Here is a 19754-nt window from a genome sequence, read left to right on the forward strand (position 1 = left end):
CCATGACTGAAATAGGCCATGTCTCCCCATTGTGACTTCCACAATTTCAAGTCATTTTCACACTAATGAGTTTCCTGAAGAAAGACAAAATATGCGTTAATGCGTTTACAATATAAAAATAAGGCTTTTCTTTTTGTAAGATCTCTCTGTCACGTTCCTGACCTTATTTCCTTTGTTTAGTCTTTGTTTAGTTGGTCAGGACGTGAGCTGGGTGGGTGTAGTCTAGTTATGTGTCTCATTGGTTTAGGTGTGTCTGATTTGCCTGATATGGTTCTCAATCAGAGGCAGGTGTTTTACGTTGTCTCTGATTGGGAACCATATTTAGGTAGGCTGTGTTCACTGTTTGTTTGTGGGTGATTGTTTCCTGTTCGTGCGTTCATGTTTTATATGTTCTCAAGTTCAGGACTGTAGCGTCGTTGGTTTCGTTCTGTTTATTGTTTTTGTTCGTGTTTAAAAGTATTCAAATAAATATGGATACATACCACGCTGCGTTTTGGTCCGATCCTTGCTCCTCCTCAGACGAGGAGGATTACGACGTTCGTTACACTCTCAAACCCCTAGAATTCAGGCTAACAATATTGAGTGAGTTGAAAACAAATTCCTGCATTAAAAAATAAAGAGACACAAACTGTACAACTGATATAGTAATGTGAACAATAAAACAAACAGTAAACCTTGAGAGGGTTACTCCACAGAAAACTACACTCAGTTGAGGTAGCGGTAGTTAACAGTGTAACAAATCACTTTTCAAACGTTTTTGGGTTGGCAAGTGTTCATAAATTGTAGTCGAACGGTAAATTTACTCAGAGTTAACCAGTAATCTTTCTTCCTTCGATGATTGCGTGACGGCCCTTGAACCCTGCCTTCTTTCCCTCTTGTCGTGCTTTCTGTATAAGCGGCCACAGTTTCTCCCTGGCTGTCTGATCCTCAAAGAGGCTCTGATGCTGAGCTTCCTTCTCATCTAGAAACTTGTTCTTCTTGGCCATTTTCCAGATGATGTCCCTGTAGTGGCCGATTAGGGAAGCGCAGAATGACATTGCGAGGGGGCTCCATCAGATCTTCGTTTCCCAAGTTGATGTACCACGTCGATCACGTCTCTTAGCTTGTCTTTGATGCACGGAGCCACCTTTCCCAGGATATTGATGACTGATTCCCTAATGTCCTCTCCCTCTACCTCTCTTACAACTTGGATTTTTAGATTCCGCCTGCGAGAGTACTGTTGAAGTTCATCTACAATCTCACACAGCTCTAGGAACGTTATATTTTTCCTTGTTTTCGCTCACAACTGTGTGAAGCTGACAGACAGTCTCTGACAAATTATCAATCTTCTTTGATGTTTCTTCGGTAGCCAGCTGTCACGACTTCTGCCGAAGTCGATGCCTCTCCTTGTTCGGGCGGTGCTCGGCGATCGACGTCACCGGTCTTCTAGCCATCATTGATCTATGTTTCATTTTCCATATGTTTTGTCTGGTCTTCTTACACACCTGGTTCCAATCCCATTCATTAATTGTTGTTGTATATAACCCTCTGTTTCCCTCATGTCCTTGTCAGAGATGTTTATGTATGTTCATGTTTTATGGATTGGTTTGCGACGGGTTCTTGTAACCACATTTATTTTATTATGGACTTTGGTTTTGGAGTTTGTTTTAATTTATTAAAATACTCCATTTATACCAAGTTTAATTCTCCTGCGCTTGACTTCCCTGCCACCTACATACACAACGTGACACCAGCTCCATGATGGACACTTTGGAGAATGTGGCATCTTATTTAGTAGTCAGTGTCTGGATTGCAAAGAAAAGTTCAGACAAGGAAATGTCCTCTTTCACTTTTTTCTCCACAATATTTTTAATTGGGGTTCGAGGTAAAGAGGTTGCAAGGATCTCATCCTGGTCCGTCTTGTTCTGTCTCTTGCTTGAGCTAGCGGCATCTTGTGTATCCATGCTGCTCGGGCTCTCGTCGTAGCTGGCATGCCCGCCGTCTTCTGTGAGGCTTGGATATTCCATCATCTGTTGTCTTTCTGTCGTGTTCTTCCCATTCAATTTGACAAAAATGAACTCTAAACTTGCTATATGTAGCTAAAACAAGTTATATTAGTTTCTTGCTACATTGACAGTGTTATGTTCTAAATAAACAGGGTAAAAACTCGCGGACGACTAGTAAAGCTCAAACCAAGTTTGTTTCACCCAATGGGTCAGACATTTGAATAGAGTAAGACATATTCACACAAGCACTGGTATTTTAAACCTTCTTCCTATGCTGGGTCTCCTCCTTACACATATGGACAGCCAATACATCTTTATTACTAGACAGGACTTTTGTGATGCATGTTCTTTCTCACTTCATCTGACCTGACCTCGGCCAAAATTCCTCACTCCTCCCCAACTCACGGCTGTCCTGATGATCTGATCCAGACATTGTTTCATTGTACTACCATGGTTCATTTTGTGTACCCTGGCAGCTAGTACATTGAAAAAAATATCTTTTTTTTACAGGAAAATACCATGGTATTTGCACCAGTACCATGGTATTTTCCAGCCATGTAGTGATCAAAAAACATGCTATTTTTTTTTTTATTGTACTAGCTACCATGTTACATTTTTGTAAGGGAGGGTGGTAAAAGCATGCTAGTGTTTCCCCATGGTTCACAAATCTAGATAGCTAAGCCCTGGCACAATCTCAACATGATTTCCAACTCGGTCAATAAAAGTTACAGAATCGTCAATAAACTCATGACACATTTAGTTAACAATGTTATTTCACTGTTTTGAGACTTACAATGCACTTTTGCACATTACAACCTTTAAAAACAGGACAAATTAAGAGATAAAAACAGCAAGTATTCCTATGCAACTACATTGTTCTTACATTACACTTGATTCGGTTTAACATTTGAGCCAGAAAGTAACACAGAAATAAACTTGTTGACAATAAGCAGTTGTTAATGACAGACAATGCCCTGTTACAATTGTTGTTACCAGGTCCTAACCTATTTACATCATTATAGATCAGTATGGTATCAACCCTGGTATTACCTGTGGATTTGATGGTAGTGGCACCATGTAACAATGTTACATTTTGGTTTGAGTTATTAACATGGTAATTCACATGTGACTTTCAAAGGTGTAATTACAAAACATTAGTTACATAGTAGAACAATAAAATGTGCAATAACATCAGTAATGTGTTGTTCCAATTTTGTAATAACTGACACCACTACAACCGTATGACCAWGTAATTACATAGTAATACCTATGTAACTACTGTACTATGTTGTTACTGCAGTTATTACTGTGTAGGGACATAGTAYTAGGGGCAACATAACGTAAGGTGTTACCAACGCTACTTTAAAGAAGGTGAGTCCTGGAATAACAAAGATAAATCGTTCTGGTTAAGAGAGTCTGCTAAATGACAAGAATTTAAATGTAAATATCTATTGTTGCCTCTTACAAYCCAAATTGTAAACATCAGATGTGATAATTAACTTGTTTACGTGCTACTCAGAATGGCGCTGCAATGGGATAGCTGTCGTTTTACYGGRTCCTGACCAATTCTGCTATTTTTTTCGGATCTTAACTTATTTTSTACYTAATCGTTTTCTATGACRGAAAAMAGTTTCTGGACATCAGAACAGCGATCACTAACCTCGATTTGGATGAGGATTTATACTTCAATGAGTTGGCGGCGCTGGACATACWGCTCACCCCGGACCAGGCCTTAATCCCCAAGACATGGAAAAGGAAAAGACAACATAAGAGATGCCTACATGCTGGCACCCTGACGAAACTACTTTGCAGAGTAAATAGTCCTCTCTCTACCCTGTGTTCTATTGGCGAACGTAAAATCACTGGAGATTAAACTGGATGAGCTCCCTTCAATAGTATCCAATCAATAGGACCTATGTTTCTCAGAGTCGTGGCTGAACAAGGACATGGATAATATACATCTAGCTGATTTTTCTATGCATCATCAAGACCATACAGCAGCTTGGGGTATGGTTAGGGAGAGGGGTATGTCTGTTAACAACAGCTGGTGCTCGCTCTAATGCTCGCAATGCTGGCATTAAGATCGCACTCAACGAGCTGTATAGGGCCATAAGCAAAAAAACAAAAACAATGCTCATCCATTTCTACCAGCATGTCAACTGTGCAACTAGAGGAGACAAAATATTGATCACCTTTACTCCACACACAGAAATGCATACAAAGCTCTCCCTCACCCTCCATTTCTCCAAAACTCTATCCCCCTGATTCCTGCATACAAGCAAATACTCAAACAGGAAGTGGCATTAACGCCCTCAATACAGAAGTGGTCAGATGAAGAAGATGCTAAGCTACAGGACTGTTTTGTTGGCACAGACTGGAATATGTTTCGACATTCATCCAATGGCATTGAGGAGTTTACCACATCAGTCACCAGATTAAGTAATAGGTGCATGGACAARGTCATTCCCACAGTGACCGTACGTACATATCCCAACCCGAAGCCATGGATTATAGGAAACATCCACACTGAGATAAAGGCTAGAGCTGCCACTTTCAAGGGGCGGGACACTAATCTGGACGCTTATAAAAATCCTGCTACGACCTCAGACGAGCCATCAAATAGGCAAAGAAAGCGTCAATACAGGACTAAGATTAAATRCAACTACACCGGCTCTGATGCTCATCGGATGTGTCAGGACTTGCAAATTATCACGGATTACAAAGGGAAACCCAGCCACAAGATGCCCAGTGACGCAAACCTACCAGACGAGCTAAATGCCTTCTATGCTCGCTTCGAGGCAAGCAACACCGAACCATGCATAAAAGCACCAGCTGTTCCAGACGACTGTATGATCACACTCTCCGTAGCTGATTTGAGTAAGCTTTAAACAGGTTAACATTCACAAGGTCACAGAGCCAAACGGATTACCAGGACGCGTACTCAGAGCATGCTCTGACCAGCTGYCAAGTATCTTTTCAACCTCTCCCTGACCCAGTCTGTAATACCTACATGTTTCAAGSAAACCACCATAGCATGCCCAAGCACGCCAAGGTAACCWYTCTAAATMACTTTGAAATGCTTTGAAACAGCCTAGACCCACTCCAATTCGTATACCGCCCAAACAGATCCACAGATGACACAATCTCTATTGCACTCCACAATGCCCTCTCCCACCTGGACAAGAGGAACACCTATGCGAGAGTGCTGTTCATTGACTACAGTTCAGCGTTCAGCACCATAGTGTCCTCCAAGCMCATCACTAAGCTAAGGACCCTAGGACTGAACACCTACCTTTGCAACTGTATCCTGGACCTCCTAACGGGCCATCCTTAAGTTTTGAGGGTAGGCAAAAACACATCCGCAACACTGACCCTCAACACGGGGTACCCTCAGGGGTGCATGCTTAGTCCCCTCCTGTACTCCCAGTTCACCCATGACCGCGTGGCCAGGCACGACTCCAACACCATCAGCCTATAGGGAGGAGGTCAAAGACCTGGCAATGTGGTGCCAGGATAACAACCTCTCCCTCAACGTCAGCAAGACAAAMGAACTGATCGTGGACTACAGGGAACGGAGGGCTGACCACGACCCAAATTTACATTGACTGGGCTGTAGTGGAGTMGGTCGAGAGTCRACATCACTAAAGATCTATCATGGTCACACACACCAACACAGTTGTGAAGAGGGCACAACAACGCCTATTCCCCCTCAGGAGGCTAAAAAGATTTGGTATGGGCCCTCAGATCCTCAAAAAGTTATACAACTGCATCACTGTGAGCATCTTAACAGGCTGCATCACCACTTGGTATGGCAACTGCTTGGCATCCGACTGCAAGGCGCTACAGAGGGTAATGTGTACAGCACAGTACATCGCTGGGGCCAAGCTCCCTGCCATCCAGAAAGGCCCTAGAAATTGTCAAAAACTCCAYCATCCAAGTCATAGACTGTTCTCTCTGCTACCGCARTGCAAGTGATACCGATGCACCAAGTCTGGAACCAACAGGACCCTGAACAGCTTCTACCCCCAAAGCCATGAGACTGATAAATAGTTAAATAGTTAACCAAATAGCTATTCGGACTGCATTGACCCTTTTTGCACTAACTTTTTTGACTCTTCCCATATGCTGCTGCTACTGTTTATTATACTATATATCCTATTGGCTAGTCACTTTATTCCTAGTTATATTTACATATTTACCTCAATTACCTCATACCGCTGCACATTGACATGGTACTTGTACCCTGTGCCAAGTTATCGTTACTCATTGTGTATTTATTATTCATTTTATTATTACATGTTATTCATTTTCTATTATTTCTCTATTTTCTTTCTCTGCATTGTTGGGAAGGGCCAGTAAGTCTACACCTGTTTACGAAGCATATGARAAGTTACATTTGATTTAATTTGAGGATCTCCCCAGAGAAAGGGAGAAAGTAATTGTCTTTCATTTAAGTACAGTGTTCCACCACCTGACAGCTCTGCGTGTAACAAACACTGTGATGACCCAGTCTTTGTGGCGTGCCAGGATATCCATCCCCTTGCTTTTAGCCCACAAAACCATAATGTTGTAGGCTACACTTACTCTGTTCAGAATTGATTGTTTGATACCAGTTGGGAAGAGATAAGTGGAATTACAATATTGTCTTTGTAATGGGACACCAACTGTAAACAATTTCTTTATGACACTCTTCTCRGTGTTGAGGTAAGCCTCTCCCTATAACTGCATTTCAGGCTTTGCTTTGCATGTCCTGTTGACACTGGTTATTCACATACACTATATATACAAAAGTATGTGGACACCCCTTCAAATTAGTGGATTTGGCTATTTCAGCCACACCTGTTGCTGACAAGTGTATAAAATCGAGCACAAAGCCATGAAATCTCCGTAGAGAAACATTGGCAGTAAAATGGCATTACTGAAGTGCTCAGTGACTTACAACGTGGCCCGTCATAGGATCCCACCTTTCCATCAAGTCAGTTCATCAAATTTCTGCCCTGTTAGAGCTGCCCCGGTCAACTGTAAGTGCTGTTATTGTGAAGTGGAAACGTCTAGGAGCAACAATGGCTCAGCTGTGAAGTGCTAGGCCACACATGCTCACAGAACGGGACCGGCGAGTGCTGAAGTGCATAGCGCGTAAAAATAGTCTGTCCTCAGTTGCAACTCTTACTACCGAGTTCCAAACTGCCTCTGGAAGTAACGCCAACACAAGAACTGTTCATCGTGAGCTTCATGAAATGGGTCTCCATGGCCGAGCAGCAGCACACAAGCCTAAGATCACCATGTGCAATGCTAAGTGTCGGCTGGAGTTGTGTAAAGCTCGCCACCATTGGACTCTGGAGCAGTGGAAATTAGCTGTTTTTCATAATTTGGGCTAGGCCCCTTAGTTCCATTGAAGGGAAATCTTAATGCTACAGCATACAATGACCTTCTAAACGATTCTGTGCTTCCAACTTTGTGGCAACAGTTTGTTGAAGGCCTTTTCCTGTTTCAGCATGATGTCAAAGCAAGGGCCATACAGAAATGGTTTATCGAGAATGGTGTGGAAGAACTTAACAAGCCTGCACAGAGCCCTGACCTCAACCCCGTCGAACACCTTTGGGATGAATTGGAATGCCGACTGCGAGCCAGGCTTAATCGCCCAACATCAGTGCCCGACCTCACTAATGCTCTTGTGGCTGAATTGAAGCAAGTCCCRACAGCAATGTTCCAACATCTAGTGGAAAGCCTTCCCAATTCCATATTAATGACCATGATTTTGGAATGAGATGTTCGACGAGCAGGTGTCCACATACTTTTGGTCATTTAGTGTAAGTATCACTCTCAGACTCAGCAAATATACGTCTTCCCTGTATTGTATGCCACAGGTCTACATGTACATTGCACTCTAAAAGATAAGCACTGCCAAACCCAATGTCCTCTCACAATATGATTATACTACAGCAGACTATCTGTAGAAAATTKATTCTCTGAAAAATTCTTAACATAATCATTCTCAAGAGCCCAATATCTTGAACATAACAGATATTCAGTGGCCTTAAGAACCTTCATGCAAAATCAATGGACACTGCCAAGGGTAATAATKTTCAAGAGAATCAACTCGAAGGCATACGAATACATAGCCATCCAGGTGATTATTGGTGCATACCTTGTAATTGTAATTTTCATGGACTGACTTTTATCTCAGAATGATGACTAATGCATCTTCTGTGAGTCAGGAGGACCACTTTCTGCCATTGTGCGTTTGGTAACAAGGTACTGAAGAGGGCATACTGTACCCGACTCCATTACGTGGTAATTGGTTATCTTTGTGAAGACACAGCTTGTAGATTCACTATGGATTACTGAATTAGTAAAGAAGCTCTCTCAGGAGACTCACCTTGACCACACCATCTAGTTGGAGTGCCCGAACCCTGGATAAATGTTTTAGTTATGCCACATACTGTATATAGAGATCGAGAAATTCGATTGATGGATGATTTTCCAAATGTTTATTCATGTCTAACAACAGATCTAATAACTTGTCTGTGCACTGTATGGCTGTATTACAATTTATTCATTATTAGAACTCCTCTAATAAACCACACATTTTATGTGTAGATTTGCTTTCCATAAACAATCACACAGACATACACAGACTGTTGCCTGATTCAAACTGTATTTTATTTTCACATCGTCCTGACCAGCCCGGTTCCAGCAACTACGTTGGATGGCTAACCAATCCCACAGTGTAGTACAGCTCAGCTTAGCTCAGAGGTGTGTTATAAGTATCTTGGCATACAGTATCTAACGGCGATGTTTCTGTCCTTGTTCCAGGAAAACACTACCGCAAGTCCTGCGCCTCGTCTGGTGCCTGCCTCATCGCCTCCTCTGGCTACCAGCAGTTCTGCACGGGGAAACTCAACTCAGTATGCATTAGCTGCTGCAACACACCCCTCTGTAATGGACCGCGTCAGAAGAAACAGAGTTCCAGAAAAAGAGTTCCCTCTGCTGCCTCGTCTCTAATCCCACTACCCAGCCTCTRCCTCATTTGTATTCCCTTCCTCCTGTACCCATCCTCCATATTCTGCTGACAGAGCTTACGATTGGCTGGTTTGGTCTCATCAAGACTGTGGTCCAGCTTTTTGGACTCAGCCTGTGCTTCAGTGAAAGGTTCTCCAGCCTGTACGGTGTCCATATCTTCAATGGATGTGTGACACTGTCCTAATATGGACACCGTATTTAGAAGATGTCCTAATATGGACAGTGACTTAAGGTCTAAAGACATTGACTGAAATGAGGTACTGATCTTGACAAATATGTTCATTGAGTGAGTCAGGTGCACCACATGTTTGATAGACAATAGGCAGGTTAACCAATGGCCCAGGTTTATTTGACAAAAGCAAGCTATGTGTAATGGAAACGGAAGATATAGATCGACAACATTTTTATCCATTTGACAGGGGTTGATTTGACTTTTGKTGAACTTTRCTTATTGCCAKAATGATGATGGAAACAGTGTTTTTTCYAATAAATGCTGATTGCCAAATCATTTTGAAGGTACCAGTCAAAAGTTTGGACAGACCTACTCATTCCATGATTTTTCATTATTTTGACTATTTTCTACGTTGTAGAATAATAGTGGACACATCAAAACTATGAAATAACACATATAGAATCATCTAGTAACCAAAAAAAGTGTTAAACAAATCAACATATCTTAAATTTGAGTAGCCACTATTTGCCTTGATGACAGRTTTTTGCACCCTCTTGGCATTCTTTCAACCAGCTTCATGAGGTAATCACCTGGAATGCATTTTAATTAACAGGTGTGCCTTGTTAATTTGTGGAATTTCTTTCCTTCTTAATGCGTTTGAGCCAATCAGTTGTGTTTTGACAAAGTAGAGTTGGTATACAGAAGATAGCCCTATTTGGTAAAAGACCATGTCCATATTATGGCAAGAACAGCTCAAATAAGCAAAGAGAAACAACAGTCCATCATTATTTTAACACATGAAGGTCAGTCAATACGTAAAATTTCAAGAACTTTGAWAGTTTCTTCAAGTGCAGTCGCAAAAWCCATCAAGCGCTATTGTGAAACTGGCTCTCATGAGGACCGCACAGGAAAGGAAGACCCAGAGTTACGTCTGCTACAGAGGATAAGTTCATTAGAGTTACCAGCCTCAGAAATTGCAGCCCAAATAAATGCTTCACAGAGTTCAAGTAACAGACACATCTCAACATCAACTGTTCAGATGAAACTGTGTGAATCAGGCCTCCATGGTCGAATTMCTACAAAGAAACCACTCCTAAAGGACACCAATAATAAGAAGAGACTTGCTTGGGCCAAGAAACATGAGCAATGGACATTAGACCGATGGAAATCTGTCCTTGAGATTTTTGGACTCATCCACTGTGTCTTTGTGAGACGCAGAGTAGGTGAACGGATGATCTCCGCATTTGTGGTTCCCACCGTGAAGCATGGAGGAGGTGGTGTGATGGTGTGGGGATGCTTTGCGTGTGTCACTGTCTGTGATTTATTTAGAATTCAAGGCATTCTGCAGCGATACGCCATCCCATCTGGTTTGCACTTAGTGGGACTATCATTTATTTTTCAACAGGACAATGACCCAACACACTTCCAGGCTGTGTAAGGGCTATTTGACTAAGAAGGAGAGTGATGGAGTGCTGCATCAGATGACCAAGCCTCCACAATCACCCGACCTCAACCCAATTGGGATGGTTTGGGATGAGTTGGACCGTGGAGTGAAGGAAAAGCAGCCAAAAGGGGCTCAGCATATGTGGGAACTCCTTCAAGACTGTTGGAAAAGCATTCCAGGTGAAGCTGGTTGAGAGAATGCCAAGCGTGTGCAAAGCTGTCATCAAGGCAAAGGGTGGTTACTTTGAAGAATCTCAAATATAAAATATATTTTGATTTTGTTTAACACTTTTTTGGTTAGAACATGATTCCATATGTGTTATTTCATAGTTTTGATGTCTTCACTATTATTCTACAATGTATAAAATAGTACAAATAAAGAAAAACCCTTGAACGAGTAGGTGTGTCCAAACTTTTGACTGGTACTGTATGCTGGGCACATGATGGCATCACATAATTTTAAAGCTCCACTCCACGTTTAATTCTAAATGCCAACTGCTTGCAAAAATATATATATACTATTAAATGAATGTTTCTTTGCAGGACAAGGATTGTCCTGACTTTCACAAAGGCCTGAATCGCTTTGCCTTGCTTTTCTTGCCTTGCTGGCAAGTTTTACCTTCCAATTATTTCAGATCTACAGGAGTGTAAGTTTCACCATGGCACGGACGGTGGCAATACGTTGGCACATGATAGTTAATATAATATGGCAAATGTTAGTAAATGATTTCATTTTATCAATGTTGCTGGCTTTTGCAAGCCTACCTGAGAAATGAAACAGATAGGTGGGAGGGCATACAGGCTGTCGCCAAATTATGAATGCGCTATTTGCCTAAATGGGTATTAGAAACACTTAAACCACATTTTGTTCGACACCGTAGGTTTTTGCAACCATTTTTTTTGTTTAGGTGTGACGTCACTATGTATAGCTGTTTTTATTGACACAAGATAGTTAATTGGAAACGCACCGTAACAGGCAATTGTCACATGTATTTTCTATGCAAACTTTCTAAATGTCAACAAAAAAATCACTGGACAAGTTCATGGAAACATAGCTGTTGACTGGCCAACTGAGGGCACTAGAAGGTAATGTGTACATTTATAGATGAACTGGATGAGGTATATTTGTACAGTAGATGAAATGGAGTACAGAGACATAAGATGAAAAAAACACAAATAACACAACAGAGTAAGTGTCCATTTTTAATATTAAAATAATGATGCAGATACTGTAGTGATGAAACATAAATTACATTTGTCTTGAGATCAAATCATATGCACTGGGTCCAATTTAGGAAGAGGTCAACTCTGTCAGTGGATGCCATACAAATGAATGGAAAGGTATACTTTGGACACAATGTACAATGCAGACACCATGTCATGATGAACAATGTTGAGCTTAGTTTTCACTGGCATCTTAAGTGACTGTGATAATATGAGTTACAGTATGGCCAAGAGAAGTGTAATCTCATGTAATGGAAAAGAATCACTGTAATTAACACTGTTCAAATACCAAGCTTTTCCAATGTTCCAGGCATTACAATGTACAGTATGAGATGAATTTGGTAAAAATGTCCTGACTGTTCTCTGACTGGATGTATTACTTAGTATGTTAGACTCCTCACATATTATGTCTGTAGAGGCACCTCTCTGACAAATCAGCTTGTGGCAGATTGTTGAAGTCTGAGTTGGATGATACCTTGTATCCCTCTCCGATGAATTGAATACTGTAATACTGAACACAGCTAAGTGTCTCTCTTTTGGTTCATCTTTCAAAGTCACCTAGAAGTCTTTCTGGACTGTATTGACTCACAACGTCAATCCTACTTCATAACCTCAGCCAAGAAGCATGTTAGAGCATAAGTCAAAACAACTGTCATACATGTATTTTAATAAACTTATATTTCAGTCTCTTCGGGGATGTTTCCCTTTCGGACTGAATTTGAAAGTGATTCATCGGTTGTGGGGAGGGCCTCCCCAGGGCTGGGAGGGGGAGTGTCCTTAGGACTATGGAAGGTAGTGAACGTAGGCATCTTGAACTCCTTGCTCTGAGTCTGAGTAGACCTGTTGCCACCACCACGACGCAGTGACTTTAGCAGGGGCCGCAGTGAGCGGGCCGAGTTGGCCTCGAAGCTCCTCAGAGTCCGTTTGTTTACGTGCTCGATGGTGAGGCGGCAGCGTAGCACCTGGACGAAGACCTGTCGGAACTGGCGGGAAGAGAGGTTGTACAGGAAGGGGTTGAGCACGGAACTAAGGTAGAAGAAGGTGTCGGCCACAGGGTGCAGCACCACATAGTTGCGGAAGTAGGACATGGTCCAGCTGGACTTGGGCACGGCGGCGGTCATCAGGCGACGCACCTGGTTGGGCAGCCAGCACACGGTAAGGGAGCCCACAATTAAACCTGAGAAAGAGAAAGGGGGAGCGAGAGAGAGAGAGAGAGGGAAGGAAAGAGAAAAAGTAATTAAGAATATTCGATAATGGGAGAAGGGGGCAGTGGACGACACCTGGGTTAAAATACATGCATATTTAAGTATTTGTTATTTAAATACTTGTTTTCTGTGTATTTTCAAATAATGTGGCTAAATCAGCTACTTCTATTTGAAGTATTTGAAGGTATTTCAAATAACTTCCTATAAATAGCCAGAACTATTTTCAAATACTTATTTACAAATATATTATTTCAAATACCACTAGAAGACCTGGGTTCAAATGCACGGGGTGTTRAAATATTTCATATTTTAAAATACACTGAGTGTGGCAAATAAACCTGATAAATATCTCGCAGCTCTCATAAAACGAGTACATGCTAAACCAGTAATAATTTTAAAAGATGAAGATACAAAGCGGTAATTAGAAYCAACACAATGACAATTGTAAAAGTTTCTATGAAAATGTATATAAATCAGAATTAAACAACAGTTGGACGGTTCCTATAGCCTTCTTAGACTCAACAACTCTGAAGCAATTATCAGCAGACTGAAAACAGAGATKACCCAAGAATAAACATTAGATGCTGTTAAAACAGTTGCATGGAGAAAAGCACCAGGAATGGATGGCTTTCCCATAGAATTCTATTCAGTAATTTGGGACAAAGTAGCCCCCTTACTTACATATGACAACACGTCACTCAATTCAGTACTTCCTAGTTCCATGTATCAAACAGTTATTTCAGTTCAATTAAAACCAGCAAAATCTGGAGAGTCCCCTGCTGATTAAAGACCCACAAGTTTAATAAATTGTGACAAAATAATAACAAAGATTAGCAATAGAATTGCAAAAGTCATACCAGACTTCATATACACTACCGTTCAAAGTTTGGGGTCACTTAGACATTTTTTGTACATTAAAAMAACATCAAATTGATCAGAAATACAGTGTAGACATTGTTAATGTTGTAAATGACTARTGTAGCTGGGAACAGCAGAARTGTTATGGAATATCTASATAGGCATACAGAGGCCCATTATCAGGAACCATGTTAGCTAATCCAAGTTTATCATTTTAAAAGGCTAATTGATCATTAGAAAACCCTTTTGKAATTATGTTAGAACAGCTGTTTTTCCTGATTAAAGAAGCAATAAAACWGGCCTTCTTTAGACTAGTTGTGTATCTGGAGCATCAGCATTTGTGGGTTCGATTACAGGCTCAAAATGGCCAGACACAAAMAATTTTCTTCTGAAACTCGTCAGTCTATTCTTGTTCTGAGAAATGAAGGATATTCCATGCGAGAAATRGCCAAGAAACTGAAGATCTTGTACAACGCTGTGTAGTACTCCCTTCACAGAACAGCACAATCTGGCRCTAACCAGAATAGAAAGAGGAGTGGGAGGCCCCAGTGCGCAACTGAGCAAGAGGACAAGTACATTATAGTGTCTACTTTGAGAAACAGAAGCCTCACAAGTCCTRAACTGGCAGCTTCATTAAATAGTACCCGCAAAACACCAGTCTCAACATCAACAGTGAAGAGGCGACACCGGGATGCTGGCCTTCTAGGCAGAGTTCCTCTGTCCAGTGTCTGTGTTCTTTTGCCCATCTTAATCTTTTCTGTATATTGGCCAGTCTGAGATATGGCTTTTTCTTTGCAACTCTGCCTAGAAGGCCAGCATCCRGGAGTCGCCTCTTCACTGTTGACGTTGAAACTGGTGTTTTGCAGGTACTATTTAATGATGCTGCCAGTTGAGGACTTGTGAGGCATATGTTTCTCAAACTAGACACTCAGTTGACTAACTGTAGCCCGTCTGTTGCTCTGCACAACTCATGTCAGTCTCCTTTGCCTTCTTTCATCAATGACCCATTTTCGACCACTGGCCTGCCGTTGGCTGGTTGTCCTTTGACCATTCTTGATACACACAGGAAACAGTTGAGCGAGAAAACCGTTCCCCYTTCAAAGGCACTTAAATATTTTGTCTTGCCCATTCACCCTCTGAATATCACACATAACAATCCATGTCTCAATTGTCATAGTTTTATAGTTTTAACCTGGATTCACCTGGTTAGTCTGTCATGGAAACATCAGGTGTTCCTAACGTTTTATACACTCAGTGTACATGCCCATACTTTCCWAATGTATTTCCAAATACATTCCAATACTCAACTACTTGTTTTCTAATTGAAATGTCCAACTACTGTACTTACTCTGAAATATCTTTGAAAGTAATTGAAATWCCCTAAAATAGTATTTCAACCCAGGTCGGTGGACTACTAAATAATGCAAATATTTTTGTGTAGATTGGGTTTGCTTTGCCATCTAAACCAGCGTRGATGCAATGATATGCTTTCAAGAATACTCAGACACAATGCCTTTTGTTGGTGTTTTTGAAAAATGTTGTGCTGTCTCTTTACATGAACTGATTTAGTTTCTCCTGATGATTTGTAATGCTAATTATACTAAGACAAAAACAACCATTTGAGATGAAGTGCACTGTTAAAAAAATATACAATTTCTCTGTGCTGTTGTAAAAAATACTGCCGGCTAGTCCTTAGGGCAAGGTGATTTCAAATTACATTTAAATAATTTGTATTTATTTAAATTCATATCAGCATACTACTATTATGAATTGAAGACTGAAATTGAAATGCTGTGAAAAAAATTAATAAAAAGGGAAAACAGAAATGATGGGGTGTGGAGATATTTTCTTCAGCCCTCTCACAGTAAAGTGGAGCTGAGAGTGTAAGAGGTGCAGTATGGGTCGACATTGTGAGGGGTCCATTAGAGAAATTCCCTAAAGGGTAATTACACTTTCTTACTGTCTCCTTGCTCATTTTAGTGAATGTCAGACTACAACAGTACCCATTTTAATGAAAAACATTATACAACAAATGAAGAAAAAACCTAAACAGGGATATATGTATTTTTATCCGATTTATGTTTTCGTTAATGGGGCTATCTTAGCTGGGTGTAACTGAAGTGTAACTGTGCCAGGCAATTAWTTTAAAAGAAAAACCAAGAATAAAGGCAACTGCTGACAAACATTGTTATGACTGAACATTATCCTTGCCAAAATAAATTAAATGGGATTTTTAATAAGAAGGCCAAAACATTTTCTTTGTAGGTCTCAYACTGTAGAAATCCTCTGTGATGAGGCACAGGTTTTTGATACATTCCTACCTGGCTAAWGTTGTATGTACCTCTTTGGGGAAAACACTGCTAAATAGGTTCTACACTGCAGGACAAAGTGGTAACAATTTGCTTGATTGTAAAAMAATAACTCCCGCACGCATAGTTACCAATCCTCATTCATTTATTTGAACACTTTTAAGTATTAAAACAAATAAGTATTAAACAGTCTAACACTTTAAGTGTTGAAATAAATAGCTTAACAATTTAGTTTAACAATTTGCTGACAAACACTTACATGAAGTTATAGATTCTACAAGACATAACTATTTACACTATTCTTATTTCCAGTACATACTCAGCTGCCTATCTAGAATTCCACATGCAAATTACAGTTCCTGTTGGCTTTGGCTCATACATGTTCGTTGTGCAGACTTGAGTCTATTTGAAATACGTCATTCAGCAGGTTGATCTCCCATTTACAAACAAATTCTTCCACAGTGTGAATGCACAATGAGGCAAAGTCATACAGTAATCATGGCTGTGAAGCAGCAAGCTAACCTTCACTTTATCCCTGGGGGAACTATGAAGTAAAGGTTTAGTTTGAATCTACCAACTGTCAGGAATGGGTCTTCAAAAACTCAAGACAGAGAAACTTTAAATGTCAAACATACAGTATAGGCTTAGATAATTGGCATCAGCCTGGTGTGTTATGATTATGCTATAATTGGTGCACAAACCATGAGTTATGGTCTCAGCACATCTCTAGCATATGCTTTAAGCGTCATACTAAAGTAGACTAAGCTGACAGTGTAGCATGTGGAGGTTACGTGGAGTGGAACAGCAAACCCAAGAGCAGACTCCGACGAGGGGACTGGGATGAAGTAACCAAGGTATTTATTGAAACACAGGGGGAAGATGGAGTGCAGGCCAGGGGAAGCTCGGGCGGGTTGCAGGAAACCAGATGCGGAGGCTGAGGCTAGAGCGAGAGGGGTTAGGACAGGGTAAGCAAGTCCGGAGGGGAACCCAAGGGAGCAGTAAAGTGGGGAATCCAGGGCAAAGTAGCAGGATGAGGAGACGTGGGACTGGAGACATGGACCAGGAGTCAGAGCGGGTGTAGCGTGGTTCATTCTGCGTTGTGTATTTTTTAATTAGGACGCTGCCACAACTGATGGTCTGCTCGTTGAAATCTTTTTATTTGCCCTGCACACGAAGAGACAACACACACGTTACCCTTGGTGCAGTCACAGCTCTCCGGCACCTTGCTAGCCGAGGGTCAGGCAAAAGAGCGCCAAAAGGAATTAACAGGTGCTGCGTGCACACACTCGCTGCACAACAGCATATACAAGTAAAACTATACAGAACATAATTCTGACAAAATAAAATACATACCTGCACACGAAGAGACAACACACACGTTACCCTTGGTGCAGTCACAGCTCTCCGGCACCTGCGCGAGCACATGGACACTCACTCAACCACTGTCACAAGTACTCAGAAGTTACAACAGATACCCCAGTCAGTGAGCTCTGTGAAACTTGTTAACATAAATTCCTACACTGTCCACACTATAACAAACGTATGGTTGCAAAACAGTACATTGTATAACCTTATGACGGTTTTATATTAAACAGTTTCGGAGCCAAGGACAACATACCTTGCTAGCCGAGGGTCAGGCAAAAGAGAACGATAAAGTGGTATGGGAATACAGATAACCCGCGATGGGCCAAACCAAAATATACAAAACTTTTACAATCACWTGTATGTACAATATTGGTATGAAAAAGTGTTTGTACACCAAATAAAAACATTAGCTATGCAGCTGTAATTAAATAAAAAAATACACTGAATTATTATTATTATTATCAWATTATTAACATCCCCTCTTGACCTGGCCTATTTGAATTGGTCCTTGTGTGCAATTTGGTGCGTAATCTAGGGGAACAACATCACACTGCTACACGGGCAGAACAGTAACGGAGAGGAAAACCGTGTCAGGCAAGGAAAACAGGCACAACAGGATCTAAATAGTAACAAACGGATAGAACCGTAGACTGACTGAGCAGAGATTTCGATCTGGCAGTGTGGAAGTAGCAGGGCTGAATATTTGTAGAGGTCTTGATTATGGAACAGATTGCAGCTGGTGGGGATCTGCTGACTCCAGCACACCTGTCTCTCCCCACAGACAGAGGGAGAGAGAGAGAGCACTAGGGTGGTGGCAGTTCAAGGAGACACAGCTGAGCAGTAGAGGGTGTGACAGGAGCAGATGTAACAGTACCCCACCCCCTCTACGGGCGCCACTTGGCACCCGACCAGACCAGACTTATCTGGGTGTGAGGTATAGAAATCACGTAAGAGGGAGGGGTCCAAAATGTGACTGCGGGGCACCCAGCAGCGCTACTCCGGTCCATATCCTTCCCAGTCCACCAGGTACTGCCAGACGCGACCCTGATGGTGCACATCCAAAAGCCAGCAGATGGTATAGGCAGGATGGTCATCGATTAGCTGAGGGGGTGGAGGAACTGCTGCAGGAGGAGACAGGGGACTGGAGCAGACAGGTTTATTCAGGGATACATGGAAGGTAGGATGGATCCTGAGAGAGGCTGGGAGTTTCAGGCGCACAGCAGAGGGGTTAATGACACGGTCAACTTCAAAGGGACCAATGAATCGGGAAGGAAAGTTTCTTCGATGCCACCTTCAATGGCAGGTCCTTTGATGAGAGCCATATCTTTTGACCTGGGGTGTAGATTGGGGCTGAGACCCGGCGATGGTTGGCTTGGGACTGGATCCTGTCGGAGGCACAAAGAAGGGCAGCCCGAGCCTTCCTCCAGGTACGAAGACAACTGAGCAGATGGTCCTGGACAGAGGGAACCGCAACCTCAACCTCTTGGGCGGGGAACAAGGGGGGTTGGTAACCCAGAGCACACTCGAAAGGTGACATACCTGATGAGGTATTGGTGAGAGTGTTGTGGACATATTCAAACCAGGGTATCTGGGTGCTCTAGGAGGAAGGGTTAGCAGAAGTCACACAGCGTAGGGCAGTCTCCATCTCTTGGTTGGCCCGTTCGGTCTGGCCGTTGGTCTGGGGGTGATATCCAGAAGAAAGACTGACATTGATACCAAGAGCTGAACAGAAGGATCTCCATACCTAGGAGGTAAACTGGGGTCCCCTGTCGGAAACAATGTCAGTGGAAATGCCATCCAGACGAAACACATGGGATACTAACAGGTCCGCAGTCTCTCTGGAGAACGGGAGCTTGGAGAGGGGAATGAAGTGAGCCATTTTGGAAAACCTGTCAATAATAGTGAGGATGACAGAGTTACCGTTAGATGGGGGAAGGTCAGTGACGAAGTCCAGAGCTATGTGTGACCAGGGGCTACTGGGTATGGGAAGACGGCGCAGCAGCCCGGAAGTGGGTTTAGTGGAGGTTTTGTTCCAAGCACAAACTGAGCAGGCTGAGATATGGGACCCGATCTCCCAGGCAACGGCGGCATTGATGCAGGTGGATGGCACAATGGCTTCTGGCTCATTTCCCGTGTTGTCGGTGGCGAACTGGCAGGAGAGGTTATCAGG

General features: G+C 42.1%; 2 protein-coding genes across 2 annotated transcripts in view; one reads left to right on the forward strand and one right to left on the reverse strand.

The window, feature by feature from the left end:
* LOC111972087 (ly6/PLAUR domain-containing protein 1-like) overlaps positions 1-12534 on the forward strand; it is a 57482-nt gene extending 44948 nt beyond the window's left edge. Inside the window, exon 3 of the mRNA XM_023998932.2 lies at positions 8802-12534. Coding sequence (XP_023854700.1) covers positions 8802-9058 — 257 coding nt within the window. The 3' untranslated portion in view covers positions 9059-12534. The remainder of the gene's footprint in view (positions 1-8801) is intronic.
* The window catches only part of LOC111973613 (G-protein coupled receptor 39), a 72064-nt gene continuing 64123 nt past the window's right edge, over positions 11814-19754 (reverse strand). Inside the window, exon 3 of the mRNA XM_024000993.2 lies at positions 11814-13024. Within this exon, the coding sequence (XP_023856761.1) occupies positions 12522-13024 (503 nt within the window). The 3' untranslated portion in view covers positions 11814-12521. The remainder of the gene's footprint in view (positions 13025-19754) is intronic.

The sequence above is a fragment of the Salvelinus sp. IW2-2015 genome, linkage group LG2 (assembly GCF_002910315.2).
Source record: "Salvelinus sp. IW2-2015 linkage group LG2, ASM291031v2, whole genome shotgun sequence".
NCBI lineage: Eukaryota > Metazoa > Chordata > Actinopteri > Salmoniformes > Salmonidae > Salvelinus > Salvelinus sp. IW2-2015.